Source organism: Chelmon rostratus, chromosome 1 (assembly GCF_017976325.1).
Source record: "Chelmon rostratus isolate fCheRos1 chromosome 1, fCheRos1.pri, whole genome shotgun sequence".
Classification (NCBI taxonomy): Eukaryota; Metazoa; Chordata; class Actinopteri; order Chaetodontiformes; family Chaetodontidae; genus Chelmon; species Chelmon rostratus.
In genome coordinates, this window is record NC_055658.1 from 19029759 (window position 1) to 19049433 (window position 19675).

The window sequence follows — 19675 nt, forward strand, 5'->3', positions numbered from 1 at the left end:
ACACACACACAGAGAGAAAGAGAGAGAGAGAGAGAGAGAGAGAGAGAGAGAGAGAGAGAGAGTATTAAAGCTAATACAATCAGAAATTCTAGTCCACAAGGTCAAAAAGCAATATTTACTCTCCTGCTTCTGGGAAAGCCCTGCATATTTCCGTTTTTTCTTTCCTCTTCGTACTTATCGGTCATGCAATGTCAGTCAAGCAGTAGTTTGTTTACAGTTATGATGATGACAAATATCCAAAGGAATTTTCTGCAGGTGGAGGCATTCAAAATGAGAAAAACCTACTATGCAAGTTTCTGTCTGGGCATCCAGTGTGCCGCGGTGGAATGGAACAAAGTACATTTACTCAAGTTCTGTGTGCCCAACTGTATCTAAATGTTGTGCAACTTTACCCATCTACTCCACTACATCTCAGAGGCAAATGTTGTGCTTTCTACTGCACTGCATTTGTCGGACAGTTTTCCATACGCTGTATCTCCTGGTGATTTCTGAAGTTAAAAAGCTAGGGATGAACTGAAGATATTGGAAAATTCTCCTTCTTCTTCAGTTAAATAAACTACTTAAAAACCCTTTTGGATGAGCTGGAAAAATGCATCGTCACATAGCTGAAAACAGGGCTTTTTCTGAGCTCATTGAACCTTGTAGAGATAGGTGGTTGTCACAGTACAGGACAGTGACGCTTCAAACACATGATGATCTAGAATATGATGCATAGCTGTAGGTTTAACTACCCAACAGTATGTACAGTAGTTAAAATGAGCTTAACCTTAAACATCTAAGGCAGAACAATGCAACACACACATGAATGCGGCAAAGTAAAGCACAGTGAAACACTGACAGGGACCATTTGACTGCAGAATGAGTACTTCAACTTTGCATACTTTAAATGCATTTTGCTGATAACACTTACATAGGCTGCTTTTACTTAACCGAGGTTTTGAATGCACGACTTTTGCTTGTAGTAAAGAATTTTCATAGTGTGGTACCAGTACATTTACTTCAGTAAATGATCCGAATTCTTTTTCCACCTCTGAAAAAAAAAATGAAGGAGACGTTAAGACACTTTGCAGACTGTCGGCAGGAACAGCATGGAGCATTGCCGTTGCTGCGGGGCTGCTGTTTCAAATCCCCTTCATGAAACTGAGAGCAAGACACCAAGTCCTCAAATGCCAAGCACTCATGTTGTTTTAGGTGATGATAATAATCGTATTAGCAGCAACATACACACAAAGACCCAAAAGCAAAAGCACTCATTCTGCAGAAAATTGACCACTGTGATTGGTCAGCTGAGCAGCGCAGCATTTTGCTTAACTACCAGCTGTTCCTAGAAGACTCTGAAGAAACCATCTGAGAAGTTTAGAGGGGGAAACTGTGGTAAGCGTATCATACACTGTGTTTATATAAATGTGATGAAATATGAAAAATACTAGTAACCAGACAAAGAAATGTAGTAGAGCAAAAGTTACACCTTCCTCTGACTTGAATTGTGAAGGGAGTATAAAGTAGCATGAAAGCACCTTACATGTCCAGTATTGGAATAAATGATACTTTGTCACATGCACAGATGCAGATCATGCCGGGTTAGTCTGCAGCTGCCACATAAAGTATAAATCTGTCACAAGTGTGTACGTGATTGGTTTAAAACTGCACCTTCATCTCACAGCACCTTAGCTTTTAACCACGGGCTGCTTCCAAAACAAATATATAGCCAGTCAGTGTTTTGCAGCGCCTTCCAACACACACGTCCAGTGACTGTGCCCTTCTCACGCTGCCTCAAGGGTCCTCTCAGTCTGTCTCCCACATATGGAACAATGCAGTGCTTTAAAAATTCATATGCTTTTCATCTGGAGAGCAGACATTCGCTATCTGTCTCTCCCAGTTGTGCCCGTGCTGGAATCCCAAACGCTTGCCTGACTGCCCGTCCTCCGCAACTCCAAAGGACAGAGGACAGTGGCTTTCCTCACAGAGCTGCCGCAGCAGCACACAGGCGCTTTTGTTTGTTGGGGCTTGCCAGTAATGTTGCATTGTGGCCAGACAATTATATTTTATTCAACAGCCTCAAGACCCTAGACGACACAAAGTCAGCCACCCAGTCACAGTGAATAGTTCGGTCATGAGAGCATGGTGGGCGATTATCTCGACCCCTCCCCTCCAGAATCTGAACTGCACACTCCAGCAAGCAGGTGAAGTTTAACATTAACTGATGTCTCTGAGCTGAGGAAAAATGATTTTTTTTTTTTTGAAGAGTTGGGGGAGTGCGTGGTTGAGACCAGCAGCTGTAATTAGTAAGTACATTAAGCAAACCAGGGAAGTACAGTTCTGATAAGTGTTGGTTGGACTTCACTGGGATGCAAAGACTCAGTGATGAGGCTTCTGGAGGTTTTATGGTGTCAGAGACAAACTGTCTAATGAAGGATGATAATCAGACTCTCACACACTCATCATCTGTTCATCACATCCTGTGCACCGCAGCAAAACCTCATGTGCCAAACACCGTCTTCAGAGTTCACCGACACCTTCAGACTGTGCTCAGAATCTCCTGTTCAGAAGTGTTTTCATCCTGCAGTCTAATCCACCCATTTCTTGATAAAGGCAGCCATTGCTTTTTAGGCATTTACTTTCTAGGAGCGTAGTTAAGTGAAGCGTAGTTCCTCTGAGATTTAAAATGGCCCAATAGTGATTCTCCATGTGATTTAAATGTTGCTGACAGCGGTCTTATCTTGTAGTTTTCCTTCAGGCATCATGTTGTGAAATTAGACAATCCATTTTCTATTTTGACGTCTAAGACATTGCGATGGAATTGCTCTCATAAAGCAACCACTCATTTCCTACTGTTACTTACTCATCTAGCAGAAAGGATGCATATTGCAAGATTTCTAACAATAAGGCGCTGTAGCTCCAAATGTAATGAGGTTTGTGGGAAAACCTTCTCGGCAATTTCAAAACCTGACCCCCATATGGTTTGGAACCACTTCAGACAAAACATACGAAAGCAAGAAAACCGACTACATGCGGAACTTTATTTACAAACTGCATCTGTAAAGAACAAGATTATTTTTTTGATAGCATAAAATTGGTAACTGACTATATTATAAAGAGTCCATTTTGGAAAACTGTGAAAAAACAATGAAAAAGTCTCTCAGAAATTGTAATGAACAAGAGAACATAACAATATTTACCTCTGTGAAAAATATATATCTATTTGTCATAAAATGTGGGCTATGTGTGTAAAGGAGTATAAAGACAACTTTTGTTTATTTCAATTTATCCTCAGATAAGTCAAGGTAATAATATTTGATTAACAAAATTCATAAAAATCAGTACTGGAACAGCACTGACCTGCATCTTATGAGCAAAGGGGTATCTGAAACAGAGTTAAACCACGATATAGATACAGTATATAGTTACTAAATTCCTCCTTAAGAGAATTGCTGCAGTTCCCACCTCCCAGTTCTTTTATACAAAATGTACATTATATATAAGTTGGCGCTCCATTACAAAATGGATGTTTTACAAACAGTATATAGCTACGGTTATATATAATATATAGAGATTTTTTTTGTTGTTTTTTACAATAAATCAGCTTCTCTGTATGTGAGCCTACTTATCAAATGATTGATGAAGGCTTGTTATAACTGTTGGAAATCAGATTTCTGCATTTTAATTTGCTGTGCTCTACTTCCTATGTCGACTGCTTTCTATCTAGTGCATACTCACTGGTTATGATGTGGCATTTAAAAGAAAAAGAAATTTTACAAATATATGAAAAGGCCCATTAAAAGTGGGCTTGTAACTAAAAAAACCTACAAAGACTAGGATGAGCAGTAAGAGGAAATCTTCCAAAATGCTTCCAGAAACAAAGTCCTTGCCCTCTTTTGATCAAGTTACTGCTTTTTCCTCTGGGATGCAGTGATGCAGACTATAAACATGACTGCTATTCCGCTGTTCACCTGCTGCCACTTTTAGGCCACAGGCCTCTGAATGTCTTTCAGGCAAGTTGGCTGACAGGTCCCTGATTCATATCACTCTGTGGCCGGAAGGACAGACTTACTCTATCCTTCCCTGCTGCCATTCTGAGCTGGAGGCATCCTCTTGTTCTTAACTGTTGGACTTGGACCTGCTTGCAGTTTTCTTTTTAAACCAAAGTCAAGGCTGGATCATCGGCAGACCTGCTGCACTTGATTAATTAGCTCTCCAAAGCGATCGAAGAGCCCCTCTACCCAAGCTCCGTTCTGCAGACACTTCTGTACCGTCTCCTCCTGCCCCAGGTCCCCTGCCTGCACCCGCAGAGACGCGATCTGTAGGGCAGGACCACAAACAGAAGAGTTCAATGCAGCAAAGTTTCACCACAATAATTAGCATCATTAACTCAAACCAAATGATTACTCGTCACAGACTAAAATCTACACTGCATCAACACACGCGAGCACAGCAAGCATGCACATGTACAACCAAGTCTCACCTCGTCTTTACACATGAGGTATGTGTGGTACTTGTAATGCTGCAAAGAGTGGTACAGAGAGAACCACTGGGTTCTCTGCTGGTCCACCGTGTACTCCTAGAAAGAGAAAAAACAAAGTCATAAACGCCTTTCAAGGACAATTGAAAAGTTCTACTTTTGTCAAATACTAGTCCAGTAAGAGACAACATGAATAGAAACAACAAAATAGTGACACTGTGCCCCCTGCTGGACATATATTGACACCACAGTAAGTTCTACCAAAACATGTCTTACCTGTGGCACTTTGTTATGCATCTTGTGGGGCTTCATTGTTTTCTTGTTGTACGACTTCCCACTGAGACGCACTTTAAACGCTGGGGTTTCACCATCCTTCTTCAGTTCAGTCACCACTGAGATCTCTGGGAAATTGTCTAAAGCCGTCTGAAGACACAGAACAGGGGCGTCACTTAGGTTCATACACTGTGGCCAAGAATCTGCACCTTTGTTTTTCTCTGTCATCAAAATAGATGTAGAGTCAATACTGAAATAACACTAGTCTCCTCAAAAAAGTGGCTGTCTCTGTTTATGTTTTGACCGAAGTAATTGAAGAGATACAGTACAGAATAGAGGCACTTGATAATAGTAAACTCTGTCATCACATTTCAAAACAATCCTTCCAGTGCTTTTGCAGAGAACTCACACCAACCCAGTAATATGCAGTTTCAAAGACACACCCACCTTTAAGACCTGCCCTATGTGCAGTTTGTGAAGCAGGCGTTTCCTGTTGTCTGTGATCATCCCATCCACTTTTTTCATATGAGGCAGCAGCAACTCATCTGAAACAAGATAACAAGTGTGCAAAGCTTTAGTCCACTGCCTGACTCACCTAACCCTTGTTGTCTCATTTTTACCATTCAGTTTTTGGCCCATTATTAAGCCAATAGCTTAATGCCCAGAACGCCAGTTCACGTACCGTTTTCCCTCTCAAGTGCCGTCATCACATCTTCGTCCAAGGCGACACTAATGAGCAGTTCCACAAAGCTCTTGAATGTCTCCTTCATGGTTCGCGTGTTGAGGAACCGGGAAGCAAACGGCACTGGAGGTTTTAACTCTAAGAGTGTGTGTGTGAGAGAGATCGAAGATCAGCAGGGTGAGAGGGAGAGGAGGTTCAATGAGAGAAGTCAAAAACCTTCCTCACCATCATCTTCACCGCCTTCTTCTGCAGATGATCCCGAGGCAGTAGGTGAAAACTCCTCCTTCCATTTCCTCCTCTTCTTAGGCGGGGGCTCTGCTCTGGGCTTGGGTTGTTTGGGTCGAGGCTTTTGGCTTTGGGAGACTGCAGAAGGGGCTGCTGTCAAGCCCAGCAAAGTTTTTACCTGAACGCCCCTGAATGGAAGAACCAAGAAAGTGACACCACTGAAGAATCATGTTTATAAAAGTACTTTAATTACATCAGTCGACAATCTTAGCGTACCTCAGTGAGTTCATAGGCTTGCAGCGTGGCTTTCGACTACAAACTCGTACATACTCCCTTTTGTTAACTGTGTCCAAGAACTTCACATATACCCTCTGGTACATTGTCTTGGCGTCACCAAAGTATCCAAGATACTACACACACAAAGAAAAACAACATGTTAGCTATCACGGAAAAACTGAATGATCTAATGCTCCTACATGCAAACTGCTGTGTCTGCTTTTACTTACACTGTTTGTGGCTGAGAAGACTCTCTTTCCGTCTCTCAACTCAGGCACAAATTTCTGCAGCAGAGCCTTCTGGACTTTCCAGATGGCTGGAGGTTCACTGCCTGTTCTCATCGTCACCTGGACACATGAAAATGACACCTTGCAGAACAGGCTTCGGTATGTAGTAACAGTTGCAGTATAAGAAAATGTAACAATGAATGTTCAGCAATGAGTGTGCACAAGATCGGATATGACTGTCCTTCCAAAATTTGAGATGAAGCCCTTTAGGTGTTACAGGAAAAGTGGTGGGTGGCATTTAGGGTGGCCCTAAATGACAGATGTTCATTAAATAAGGTCCATTGCACCGCCACAAGACAATATAGTTTAGTTCTAACATTCAACATTTACGACAAGCATCCTCACCTATACAACCCTTTCTATTTTAAGGCCAAAATGCATGCTAACAAACATTCATTCTCCAACCATGTTTTTCTAGGCTGTACCTTCAAGATTTCAATATCCTCATTCCTGACGACAAACTCATCTCTCTCCCGGTACATTCCCTCCCCTCCGCTGTCCGACAGCTCCTCGTCCGTCAGCCCCTCGATGGCCACACTAATCAGCTGCACGGCCAACTGGCCTGCCGGGGTCTCTTTGGACTCCTCTTTGGCTGCGAACAGAGTCCCTGCTGAGACAGCATTTGTTGTTGGCGCAGGAGTGGCTATCTGGGACAAACAGGTCTTGGTGACAGTGTGTGGCATGACAGGAACTGGGTCTGGCTTCATCATCGAAACAGCGATTTGGTTATCTGGAGAAAGGTTGCAAATATATGAATATGTTGAAGAAAAACAGAAAGAAAAAAAAATTAAACAAACACCACATATATAAAATATATCAGCATTCATTACAGAGGGAAAAAAAAACTCAAGTTCACAGATAATGCATATTAAAGCATATTACCAAAAGAACAATGACAATAAGGTCATTATTTATGTCTTAAGTATGAGAAAGTTTAAAAGAAACAGCACTGCAAAAAGAATACTGTTGATTTTGCGAGAAAGCATAACAACAACGATGAGACAGACAACACTTAACAAAGGTTAGTGCGTGATTTAAACATATGTGGCACTTCAACGTTATGACCAACCAACAACCAGAACAATCTTAATACATATTACTACACATTTTTTAGCTGAGGACTAGATGGATAATGGTAGCTTGGCAACAATTTCCCCGCTTTGCACTTCAGTGTCTACAGAACTGTACATAAACAACACCTCCAGAGCTTTGTGTGACATTTCTGACAGGAGTCTGGACAAGCTTTATTAACTTCATCCATTCACATCCATCCAGTGCATTGACTGTACAGTTAGGTATCAAATCTCAATACTGCTTTGATACTGACCAAAATCTGTCAATACCACCAAACATTTTATCAAGTCCCAGAAGCTGGTGCTAATTTTATCTGCTTTTCTTCTATATTGTATATTTATTTTCTATTCATTTGGGGTGTTGGACAGGGGGATGCAATTTTGACATCGATCTGAACCGCTGTCATGACAGCTACCCAAAAGTGAAGCCAAAACATCTCGATCACCCCCTGGTGTCTGGCTGCAGTATAACCCCGCCCCTTCCATGTTAGGTCATGGGCCAAACTAAAAAACCCATCAAAGTACACATTACATTCATTTTTCTCAAAGATGGTTTCTGTCATTTAAAGAAGTTCTTATAACGCTGATGTATTTTCAAACAAAACACATTAGAATCAAAAACACTCTCAATAGATGAATAATAACACTAAACTATATTGGTAATGCTTGACAAGCTTAAGCCGGGGATCATTACCTGTCCTGGTTTTCCGATCTGAAGACTCATCCAGAGCTGAAAGTGCTGAGCTGATGCTGTTCCTCAGGGCCTGGTTCTTCCCAGTGTTCTCCTCTTCATCTGAGCTGAACGACGGCAGAGTCTCCAAGTTCTTTTGCAGATCTTCATCCAGACGTTTCTGCTGACAGCTCACTCCTCGGCTCTCCTGGGGAACCAACGGCCCGGGCAGAGTCTGCAGTTTGGGAGGCAAAGCAGGCAAAGCACATGGCATTGGTTTGGATGAGGTGCAGGGCTTTCTTGGGCGACTAATAGTTCGTGTAGGGCTTGCAGAGTATTGCTGTTTCGGGCCAGATTTGATGAAGTCGAGGAAGGAGCCAATGAAGCCAGTTTTGACCTCTGGCTGTTTCTCTTCCACTTCACGGATCTTCTGCCTGATTCTCTCCTGCTGCAAACAACCATCATATACACTGTGTGAGGAAGATGGTGAGCTGACATCACTGCCCCTGGAGTTTTGCCGCTTTGCCTGCCCGCCGCGCTTGGCCGGTCTGGCCTGTCCACTATCCTCCTCAGGACCACATGGCTTGGTCAAGGACTTGGAGCGAGCCTTCTTTTTGGGAAAATCTTCACCACCAGGGCATTCCATGAGGCCATCTTCTGTTTTAATACACTTTGCATTCCCTTTGACTCTGTTCTGGAGACCTGAGGGGTCATACACCTGCCCGGCTAAGTGATAGTCATTCTCAGAGCTCCCTCCATCTCCATTTATGTCAAGCTCAGAATTGTTGTTATGGTGAACAGACTGAACCTGACAGTCTGTGGCCATCTGAGCTCCATTTAGTGTCATGGTCATGGTGTGGGAGTTAGTGTTGGTGATGATTGGATGTTGCCCTGAGGAGAAACTGGGTGACATGTGCCTTATATCCACAGTTTGGAAGTGACCTTTAGAATCAACTGGGCTCGCCATCACTGCCATTTCAGCCTCAGCAGAGGATGTAGCTTTGACAAAGTCTTGTGGGGTGACGCCACAGGCCGCCACCGTGGCAGCCAGAATGTCGTCAACATTTGACAAGATATTTCTGTCATCAGCTAGTAGCATGGAGTCCGGGAAGCATATGGAGTTGAGAGCAAAGTGGTTCTTAGCATCACTTGGTTGCTGATTTGCCGACTGGCTGTAGTGGTGTTTAGAGGAATCAGGGCACCCTGAGCTCTCTTCAGACACTACTGTGCCCTGCTGACTCTGGGTTTCAGTGACACTGGGACCCAGCAGTTCTCGGTCCATGTGAAGATACTGGACTTGAACAGGACACATATCTTGGGCTGGTTGGATACCTTGCATCGATACCACCTTTGAAGTGTTCTGCCCATGGTGCACAAGGGGCTGTTGGAGTAGAATCATCTGGTTATGCTCGAGGAGAACCTGTGTGCTAGGGACGGTGATAAATTGGGTGTGGGCTGACGGGGTCTGGCTCTGGGACTGACTATGATTCTGGTGGTTTTGTTGATGTGGCTCAGGGGATTTGAGATGGAGAGGGTGCTGCTTGAGCTGCTCGGAGCTGAGGGGTACATGTGAAGATACAATATTGGAGTTTGTAGTTTTTGTGTTGCCAATTTCCTGACCATTGGTACCACTTAAATGAATGTGCTGTTGGCTCAGAGAACCCATCCTTTCACCCTTCACCTGTGCTGTGTTTGTATGACCTAGTCCCATGAGCTGGTCATCAGAACGTGAATTGCTTCGGATGACACTTTGTGTTTTGTGATGTTCGTCCATTTTTGAAACAACATAGATGACATTGTTGTGAGCGGACAAACTGTTAGCTGCAGCAGAGGCCTCCATAGGGGCCTGCTGAAGAGCATCTATGTCCTGGATAGGAAGCTCTTCAAGTTTCTGTTTGCCATACGATGGCTTTATGTCCTGTATTGAGGATCTGATGTTATTGTGTAAGGCTTGAGCAGTTGAAGAGTAGGTAGGCAACGGTGTAGACAAAACATATTTATGGGGCGGTGTCTGCTGCTGGGATAGTGTGTCATGTGTTTTACCTCCCACCGAGGCCTGCATCAGGGTGTAATCCTGTGTAGAATTTGATGTGGGCAGACTCCGCACACATGTGGGTGGGTAAGACGAGTTAAGGGATTGGTTAAGAGATTGTCCTGTGGCGTAGCTCTGAGACTGAGTCACTGAAGCTTGCCCCTGTGACTGAGATGTAAAAGTCACATTTGGGGCACCCTGAGAGTGAGATATGGGGTAACTCTCAGAGAGGTTCCCCTGACACAAGCCCTGGACCTGGGCTCCGTACTGAATCTCCTGCTCCTGGCTCAGCCCGGGACTGGAGGAGTAAACAAGAGTCTGACTAACCGATGCCACATTGTCAGACTGGCTGGAGAGGGAAGGCAGAGTCTTGTAAAGGGGAGAAAGTTTGTCTGAGGTGGAATGGGAGGGCTGTGACTGAGTGTGGGGGGTGATGTAGGTTTGGGACAGACTACTGGACATTAGGCTAGATAGCTGGACAGACTGCTGATTAGCAATCACTGAATTCTGCTTCTGTCCTGGGGAGGAATAATGCTCAGGAGACCCTCTTGTATGGTTCTGAGAATGCTCATGACTCTCCTCACCCCCAGAAGGGTGTGGAGCTAGTTTGGAAGAGCAGTCTTTAGCCTTCGGCAACGACGTGGACGAATAAGCTTGAGTTACTGAGTCTGTCTTGGGTTGTGGAGCACGACTGACCCCTTGAACGGAATCTGCTCCTGTGGAAGGGCTGCAGGACACTGGGGTCTGACGGGACGGGTCCTGCTGGTAGGACACATCCACTTCACTGCTAGAGCCAAAGTACCCCTGTAAGGAGTGCTCTGAACTAGGCAACTGCTCGGAGGCCGCGTGGCTGCTGGAAGGCCTCTGGTGGTGTTTGATCACACTACATTCACGCTGAAGAGCTCTTTCAATAGAGCCTGAGAAAACCGTGGCCCCGTAAGATTGTGGGGTACCATGAGGGGCAGGCAGGGTAGAAGGTAGCAGGCTAAACTGGGGTTGCAGGAGGTGGGGAGCCGATTCCTGGGCAGACCGGTAAGTGGAGGACTGGACAGGCAGAGCCAAGCCCAAAGTGGGGGCAGAGAGATGGTTGAATGCCAGTGCAGTGGGGAGGACAGTCTGGCTTGGTTTGAGATGGAGGAGGGGATCATGGTGAGAAAACAGGCCATTGGTAGAAGTGCTGAAGGCAGGATCTTGGACAGCCAAGGAAGGGTTGGTAGCGTAACTCCTGGAAGGGTAGGCACCAGTGTGCTGATAGGACGACAGAGCAGCAGGAGAGGGGAAAGTGGCAGTAGAAGGCAGGGCACCGGTCAAATACAGCTCTGTGGAGGAGGAGTTGGTACCTGCGTTGCACAGAATAGAGAAGACGAGACAGGCAACATTAAGGGATATAACCCAAACATAATAACTTAAACCTGTTTACACAGTAAATATTTTTCTCACAAATACATATAAACACCATATATAAACTTGGCTTTCTTGACAAAAAAAACGCCTTAACAATAACAATTAACAATAACAATACAGCAACTCCATGTCAACAGGTGATGCATGCATAATTACACCAGTGAATGAGTGGATGTATTCTCACCAGCAGGCCATGATGGAGGTCTGAAAGGAGGAAGCAGTGAGGCACTAACAGGACCAGCCTGAAGGGTTCTAGACTCCATGGCCGACAGGAAGCTCATGATTGAGGTCTCAGAAGTATTACTACTTGAATCAAGTGCTGTTGACAGTGAAAAGAGGAAAAGGAGGATAATGACAGAAATGGGCAAAGTCAAAACGTGCCAAGTAAATAAGAGCCTTAACAGGGTTACGTGACACAAAATGCAAAAACCCTGTATTAGATGGGCTTGAATATCTGCTCATGCAGACAGTTTTGGCTTCATTTTCTAAGGTCTGGGATATCTGCTTCTGAGATTTCTGCCTCCACCCTAATGCAATAAATGTGGAAAGAATTAAGTTTGCGGTGCTTAAAGCATTTAAAAATGACGTGCAGAAAAAAAATGTATAACAGAAAGGAGGAACTAATGAAGTAATTGCCCCAATTAAAACTGTCCACAAAAGGTCTGTGTGTTATCCAGGTCCAATACTGTTACGTTTTTAAAAATGTAGTTTTCAATGTTTTGAGATCCACAAATGAAATATATTTATATCCACCATTTGATTGGTGACACACTCAACACAGGGGGATACCTCAAAAAGCCAATATAAATAAAACCAAAAATATGTATGGATAGGTGTCAAAGTAAGTTGATTATAATTTGGGTGAGCTGACCTTCTAAAAACAACTGTGTATAGCATTCATAACTCACCTGCTGCTGCAGGGAGGTGTGAAGTAGTGTAGGTGGGAAGCTGGTGGGTGGAAGTGTAGTTCTGCCGCTGGAGGAGCTCCGCATCAAGGTGTGCTGCACCATAACTGGAACTGCATCAACAAACACAAACACATACATGAGAGCTCTCATCTTCACAGCAGCAGTGATACGTGATTCAACCAAAACCCTACGTGTGCAACTGATGTAGTAAAAAAAATGGCCAAATGATTTCTTGAATTATTTCATGAATGTTGCAAGGGCTCATGCTGCTACTGGTGTGTGATAGCAGAAAGTCAGTCAGAAAGGCAAGTTATTCAGACAAAATATAGCACACCCTTAAGGCTACCACAAATATGAATAACAAAACAGAACATCCATTTGTCAGGAACAGCCTGCTTGCCTGTCGACGCTAGTAAAACAACAGATAAGAGGCCATTAACATTTTAGCAATATTCATCTGAGAGGACCCAACTACAGGCCCGATGTTGGCAAATTTTTATCTATGGCGTATGAGTTTGCATTCTACATTAACCACTCTACAGTAAACAACGATACTTAAGAGGTTCATTGTTTACTTGTAAAAATCTGGATGGCTGTTATAACTGTAAGCGTGGTTTGTGAATTCACCGGTAACTGTTGTTGCCCAACAATAAAAATGGATTACTGTACTTAGTGTGATGTATGATAATAAAGTTTGCCTGAGCCAATTAGGGGAAAAAAGTCTAATTTCTGACATATGTCTATGTTCTCCCAGGAGAAAATTCACAGGAAACAGAAATAAAATCAGAGGTAATCAGATGCAGCTAGCCTGATCCAATGCGTTCCCTTTCTGCCAGAAGGTAAACATCTGTGGAACAACACAGAGGTGAAAGGGAATCATCCGCTTCTTTTTCTGGTCCCGTCAACAGACACACATAACACCGGCAATCTTTTGTTACGCAACTCTTCCCAACTATTTGACTAGAAAGTTGACAAAGCAAGCCCAATACGTACTCCCTGCCACATATTTCACATTTCTGAAGATTACAATGTTCCATTTTTGTTGATCCTGCCAGAGAGGTGTTGCCAGAGAGAAACTGAATGTTTATTACTGAGGTCGTAGTTAGCGGTGGTGTTGTACTGCACTACAATATAATGTTGAAATCAAATGTGAAATGTGTGTAAATGGGGGTGGGCAAAACATTAGAAACACCTCTCTATATGATGCAGTCCCATACAACATCACTACAGCCTCAATGCTAAACACAGTTTAATTATCACTGACAGTGTCAATCAAATTTATTATTGTCTTCGTAAAAGTAGAATTTGTGGCTGAGCTGTAGTCTTTCATTGCATCAGACTTTACAGGCGTGCTTAATAAAGTGGCCACTGAGTGTATATCAGATGATCAGTTTCGCCAGCAGTAATAACAAATGCATGCAACAGAAACAGCCAGAAACTCTTGCTATTTGGGTCTTACTGTGATGACACAAGGAAACTCTGGTAATCTTAGCATTTCGGTACCTGTAATCAGTACATACATGGCATATTTTACTGCAGAATGCTTAGATTATTTCTGTAGAGGATCACTTGACTTCAGCTGCTCTGCCCTTCATCTTTATGCTTACGGATGGTTTCGTGTACATTAACTGAAGTGTTGCTATTTTTGCTGCTGTCTGTGAGCAGTCTGACTTAATTGCAGCAGTTGCTACAACTTTGTCATTAAGCATGTTGCCTTTTCATTACATGCAGAACAATATATAACAGTCTTTAATTTGACTAAAAGTAAGAACTCTACTACAACTTTGACAGGTTTTACTGTTACACTTACTCTGCATTTTATAAAATGTAATGTAAGTTAAAATACTCAAAGAAAGCAAAGTATCTCTCACTATGAAAACTAAAATAATGACAAACCTGTAGCTACAGACGTCGACGCGTCGTCTCTTAGCTTTTGGGTAACAACACCAATAAGTTAGCTATGTAACGTTCCCACTTATTTCAAGTGCCATGACTGACATGACTAGCATTGGTAGCTAGTTACCTATCTTGTTTTGGCTTTAGCGAGCACCTGTGGGTGAACAAAACAGGCCGATAAAACGACAATTTAGGCTTTCTGGCAATTCAACTTCGTAAAGATACAAAATTAATTCCTCTCTAGTTTGTACTAACTCTGTACATGACCATGCTGAGGCTACGGTGTGCTAGCGAAAACTAGCAAGGTGGGAGTAACACGGCTACGAAAGCACTGACAAGTGAAAGCCTCTCCAACTCCGATCAAATTCCGAAATTTCTCCACTTCGTCCACTGCTCCCGATACCAACAAAGACCTCTACACTTTGCTAAAACAGCTAGGCCCTCCATCACCGAGATTTCCTTCAGAAGGTGCCCTCTCCTTCATCTTTTACCTTGGCTTGACACTAGCTGTGCTGCGGTCATAGGCCCAAGAAGCTACGGTCTGTGCTGGTGGAGCCAGCGCGTCCGCAAAGCTGGAGGTCGGGTAGTTCCTGTCCATCATCCGGTGAAAGATTCACTTCCCCGACGGAGCTTCGTGGAGCAGCGGACACGCATCGTAGCAGCCCGGGTCCAACCCACCGAGCGACCGAACGACCGACCAGGGCACGCAGTCCCGCCAGCGCACTGCACAGTCCGCAAAGCCGCCGTGAAGCTGTGCTATATCCCGGATCAAAAGTGTACCTTTTGCCGTCTGAGTGATTTCGTTAATTTTTCTTAATCTCCCGTCACAGGGAGCCGTGCAAGCCCTGCATGGTTTCACGTACCCATGTTAGTTTATTTCCCAGGATGCACCGCAGACATTGCCTGGAAGTTTTGTAGTTTTCCTTCCTTCCACCTAAAAGTTGAGCTAAATGTTTCCCACCTGCAAGTTTCTTCAGATCACTTGGGATACAAAAGATTTGTATGCAACTCTGAACACCAAAAAACCCCATACGACACGGCTTGGTGTAACCTGGCAATGCTTGGGTGTTTTCATTAGAATTATCATTAATAGCCCTGCGTATTCCGTCGTTTAACTCCACCAGTGAATTCAATAACAATGATTTAGACAACGATTTTTGATAACTTCTGTTGTGGATGTCACTGGAGTCACTCATGAAAATTAAAAAGCAGTCAACATGTAGGCCACTATTTGGCATTTTTGAATGTGACATAAATTTGAATTCACAGCTTTATATTCCTAATAGTTAAATTTTAACAGCTAAATTGCACATAAACATTATAAATTCACAGGTATTTACAAAAGAGGTCACACGTTTCCACTGACTCTATTCTTTTTCTATAAATCCAGAGGCTGTGAAAATTACAAATACCAATATTTTACTGAATATCTTAACATGAAATGGAATCCACTCTCTGGCCTGGAGCTGTTGACTTTTCCCCTGTACACCTTATAATGTGTGCTTTGTGTTTTTGATGTAAGGAATACCTTTTTACCAGTTTATTACAGAAGAAAAAAAATAACTCTATATGTGTGTTCCCTGTATTACTGTTTTAAAATAAGGTAACCTCATGTGGAGCATTCAAAACAACAACAGCCAATTCATGCAGTTTTCAGCCTTTCTAACTGGGACTGTATGTGAAATATGTAGAACACATGTTCAAACCTGAAAGTGACCCAAGACGGTGATAGTTGCTTTGGTCCAAAATCTTTGTACTTTGGAAATTACATTAACTGCATTGTGATTTTTGTTTAGAAAACATAAATACATACATTTTTAATCTGATCATATTCACTCTAGAGTACAGATCCATCGTGCGCACACATACACAACACCTCACACACAGCTGAAAGATGGGACAAAAAATAATTAAAATATCAATTTTATTTAAAACAGCTATAAAAGATTTTCATTTCAAGTAGTTATGCTTCACATCGGCTTCAACAAAGCCATCCCTGTCATAATGAAACTTTGGTACAGGTAATTTATAGGAACATAATAACATCTTAACTCTTGTGTTTCCATATCATCTAATGAAAATGACACACAGGCTTATATAATGCTCATATAAACTACAGTTAAATGAGTTACTTTGTTTTGGACATGTTGGGCAAACAGTTTTACTGCATTGTTTGCATATTTTGTTGACATATTTTTTGTAGCTCTCGTGTTCATCACAGCTGTAATCGTACGACTGCAAAAATGTTCTTCTGTGTAAGTGTAAAATGTTTTAAAACTACCTTTGAAGAGCTTCCACCTCCATTTAATGTACATGTAATAATTAACCACAATGTAGATCGATACCAAAAGTAAAAAATGACTTCACATATTAGAAGAGCATTCTCATTAGTTGGTGACTCAAGCAAACATTTCCTGACACTCTAGAACTTTATAAAGCAGCAAGAAAATGCGAACATTAACAAAAAAATTATACTTAAAGTACAAAGTGAACCTTTAAGTAAGCTGGTAAGTCAGAGCATCAAAAACACTTGTATTATCCTTAAAAGCATTTTCTTTAATATATTAACAATATTAACCATCACGCCATTAAAATCTATCTGTATGACTGCACAAATCACTCTGTCTCTCTTCAGCTGCATTTAATACTTGTCGTGTAATGAAACATAATTCTGATCTCGCTCTTAGCCCTCCCACACTGCTCCATCGAAAGCAGCGGCTCCTTAAGGGCTTACTGTACATATTTAAAGCTCTCCTTATTATTACATTACATTACTGATTCTTCATTTTAATTTAGGCAAACAGCAGCAAACTGGGTATGGTGTATAATAAAGCTTATTCACAGGGTTGGGGTTATATTACAAAGGGTAATCACATCTGTGAAAATAGTTAATAAAGGTTCCCACAAAACTACATTTTGGCACAAGCAGGTTAAGGAAGGGCAGCTTAAAAACTGACAAGTTTATACTGCTAAGGAAAGAAACCAGGCCAGAAAGATTAGAAGTATTTGATTGGAAAAATATAACTTAATCAGAGCAATAAACAGAAAGCATAAGGCACCGTTTCAAATCATGTGATGATGAAAAAACTGGTAAACAATGTAAAGCAGAGCAGCACAGCGTAGATCGCCTGCATCATGGGGACAGACGTGCTGATATGTTGTCCTGAAGATACTACCGGCGACCACTTCCATGTCTTGAGCTAAAACCAAGAATAAGAAAAGTTGATATAAACATATGCATGAATTACCTGCCTGTGACTGTATTACGGATTATGAATGCTCATGAGAAAACTTGGAAAAGCGAGTTATTACATAATTGTAAAATACAAAAGCATATGCAAATACCCAGGATAGGGAGGAGGTGGTGCGTCATGCTGTCCACTTCTAGCGATTGCCTGCTCATAGGACGGTAGCCCTGGGGGGTCGACTGCCTCCATAGGGGGTGGGGGTCCAGGTGGGAGCACAGGTTGTAAGGACACCTCTTCTAGCCGTCGCATTATTAGAGAAGCATTACTCCTCCTCGGCCGCACCCGAATTGAGCTGTAAGAGGAGTGTAGACATATATATCATGTCATTCATATGTGACCTTTTTCAGTTATATTCTTCTCAAACAACTGTGAACCACACATTGCTTTCATATGTACAGGACATTGATAGATACAGGACAAGAGTAGCATCAAATTACACTGTGAAAACCTGAGTTGCATATGAAAATGTCCAGACTCTGAAATATTATTTGTGTTAGTATAGATGGTGTCACTTTGTTGAAGTACGTGGGTTAATAGTGCAAAAGAGTTGTGCTGTAGTTTGTAGCCTTGGAGGTACCTCAGCTAAAAGGTGGCAGTAGTCCTATATACTTAAAAGTGTGCAGGAATAATGTAGCTTCCATTAATAGCAATAAGGACCCTCTCACTCACTTGGTACGGCTAAGGTCATCTTTGCATTTGCCTTGACAGAAATACCAGATCAGCAGGCCGACGATAACAAGGACCACGCCACCAGCGATCAGTCCTACCAGGAGAGATGTCACATCAACCCGACCACGCTTGTCCTTGTCTGTGGATCATCGGCAGCCAAAGTGAGGAACTGGACAGCACTGAGCTTGTTTGGCATTATGACAGTATAAAATGTAACCGCCTGAATATCACAGGGCAGTTCCTCTTTTTCATCCAATACTGATTCTTTACTTTGAGAGCTGATGTAGTCTGATTTTCGTACAGTTACTAGACCTTTTCAGGGTTTTGCGCTCATCACTAGTGCAAAATACGTGAGAGTTGCAGAGGTAATTTCCACGGTTGGAATTTGGTCAACACATTGGGTTGCAGCAATCATTCTCCAAGTTTCACAAGTGGGGAAACAGGTTTTGAAAGCACCAGTAACATAATTATCCTGGCTGCAGGCAAGGCACAGGTATTCCTAAACAGCACACACTGCATCTGTGCACTACTTTGTTCATTATATTTGAAGTCTAATTTGATCTGAGCAACAAATTGAGGTATTTAAATCTCTCTCTTACCTGCAGTGTATTTCTTCCAAAAGTCATCCTGCAAAACAACACATGATTAGGATTTGGTGAACTTAGAATGCTGTGAGGCCTCCTGCCCCCTCCGTGCTCATGAAGCGACTGGACAGCATCACTTAACTGTGGCCGGGATGTTCTCAAAGACCTCCCTCGCCTCCTCGTAATTGCAGACTTCTTCATAACACTCTCTTTCCAGATTTCCAGGGACGAAGATCTCAAAGTCAAACCGGTTGAACAGCAGATGGCGACCCAGGAACGAATTTGCCTCCCCGTCATCTACAAACACTGGGAAGCGCGTCCGAACAGGTGAATAAAAGGGAAACCGATAGAAAAGCTGACTGGAGCGGGAGGGCAGAGGGTGGGTTAGTCTGTTTATTCACTGCAGCATCTCACCTTCTTGGTCCTGTGATCCTTCATGCGTGGACAGTAGCCTCCTCACACAGGTCAGATCTCCACAGGACAGGAGTTGGAGGAGTATGAACAGATGAAGCAACATGGTCACGCGTGCACTTGCGCGCGGATAGCGGGTGTGGCATTAATTGGCGTCACAGAGGGCAGAGTACCATTAACAACACACCAAGCTCCTCAAACGGCTATGTGTACGCCTTTCTTTGACCAGACAGCACCGGATACCTGTAGTTTACATTACCTATGAAGAAAAGTGGCACTTCACGATGGGCAGAGTCCAGCGCTGACTAAATAAGACTTATGTTAGAGGAGCGGCAGGTTCGTGTCCCAGTCGCGACGCTGATGCGATGAATCAGGAAACGCTCAGCGACAGTCACGAACAACAGCCGTGTTTAGCAACTTCTTCTGAAAAACTTTAACGCGGCTCATCCTTCAAAGGCAAAATACAGTGAAGTGTAGCCGTGGCAGTCTCTGAAACCCCCCCGAGAAAGTTCTGGAAGGTTAAAAGAATAAAGGTTTTGTTTACTCCCAACAGACGTGGCCTCAGCTCTCCCGACACT

The 19675-nt window shown here is 43.0% G+C and overlaps 2 protein-coding genes across 2 annotated transcripts; both read right to left on the bottom strand.

The window, feature by feature from the left end:
• Positions 1-3005: 3005 nt before the first annotated feature.
• qser1 (glutamine and serine rich 1) lies at positions 3006-15044 on the bottom strand. The gene is made up of 13 exons (XM_041942346.1): positions 14677-15044; positions 12290-12399; positions 11566-11700; positions 7970-11317; positions 6628-6932; positions 6146-6262; positions 5916-6049; positions 5640-5827; positions 5415-5552; positions 5180-5277; positions 4736-4882; positions 4463-4558; positions 3006-4298 (listed from the first exon to the last, which is right to left on the bottom strand). Exons 1-13 carry the CDS (start codon positions 14784-14786, stop codon positions 4158-4160), a joined length of 5067 nt encoding a protein of 1688 aa, XP_041798280.1. The 5' UTR covers positions 14787-15044; the 3' UTR covers positions 3006-4157.
• A 1056-nt stretch (positions 15045-16100) lies between these two features.
• prrg4 (proline rich Gla (G-carboxyglutamic acid) 4 (transmembrane)) lies at positions 16101-19675 on the bottom strand. The gene is made up of 6 exons (XM_041938407.1): positions 19101-19675; positions 18829-18992; positions 18702-18729; positions 18103-18241; positions 17531-17725; positions 16101-17385 (listed from the first exon to the last, which is right to left on the bottom strand). The coding sequence occupies exons 1-6, from the start codon at positions 19201-19203 to the stop codon at positions 17358-17360; spliced, it is 657 nt and encodes a 218-aa protein (XP_041794341.1). The 5' UTR covers positions 19204-19675; the 3' UTR covers positions 16101-17357.

Coding starts and splice junctions, on each gene's coding strand:
- qser1 (XM_041942346.1), bottom strand. CDS start 14,786: ATGATGGACAGGAACTACCCGACCTCCAGCTTTGCGGACGCGCTGGCT. Junction 6,050..6,145: donor TCTTCTCAGCCACAAACAGT/GTAAGTAAAAGC, acceptor TTGTGTGTGTAG/TATCTTGGATACTTTGGTGA. Junction 5,553..5,639: donor AGAAGGCGGTGAAGATGATG/GTGAGGAAGGTT, acceptor ACACACTCTTAG/AGTTAAAACCTCCAGTGCCG.
- prrg4 (XM_041938407.1), bottom strand. CDS start 19,203: ATGTTGCTTCATCTGTTCATACTCCTCCAACTCCTGTCCTGTGGAGAT. Junction 18,993..19,100: donor AGGATCACAGGACCAAGAAG/GTGAGATGCTGC, acceptor CGCGCTTCCCAG/TGTTTGTAGATGACGGGGAG. Junction 18,730..18,828: donor TTGAGAACATCCCGGCCACA/GTTAAGTGATGC, acceptor GTTGTTTTGCAG/GATGACTTTTGGAAGAAATA.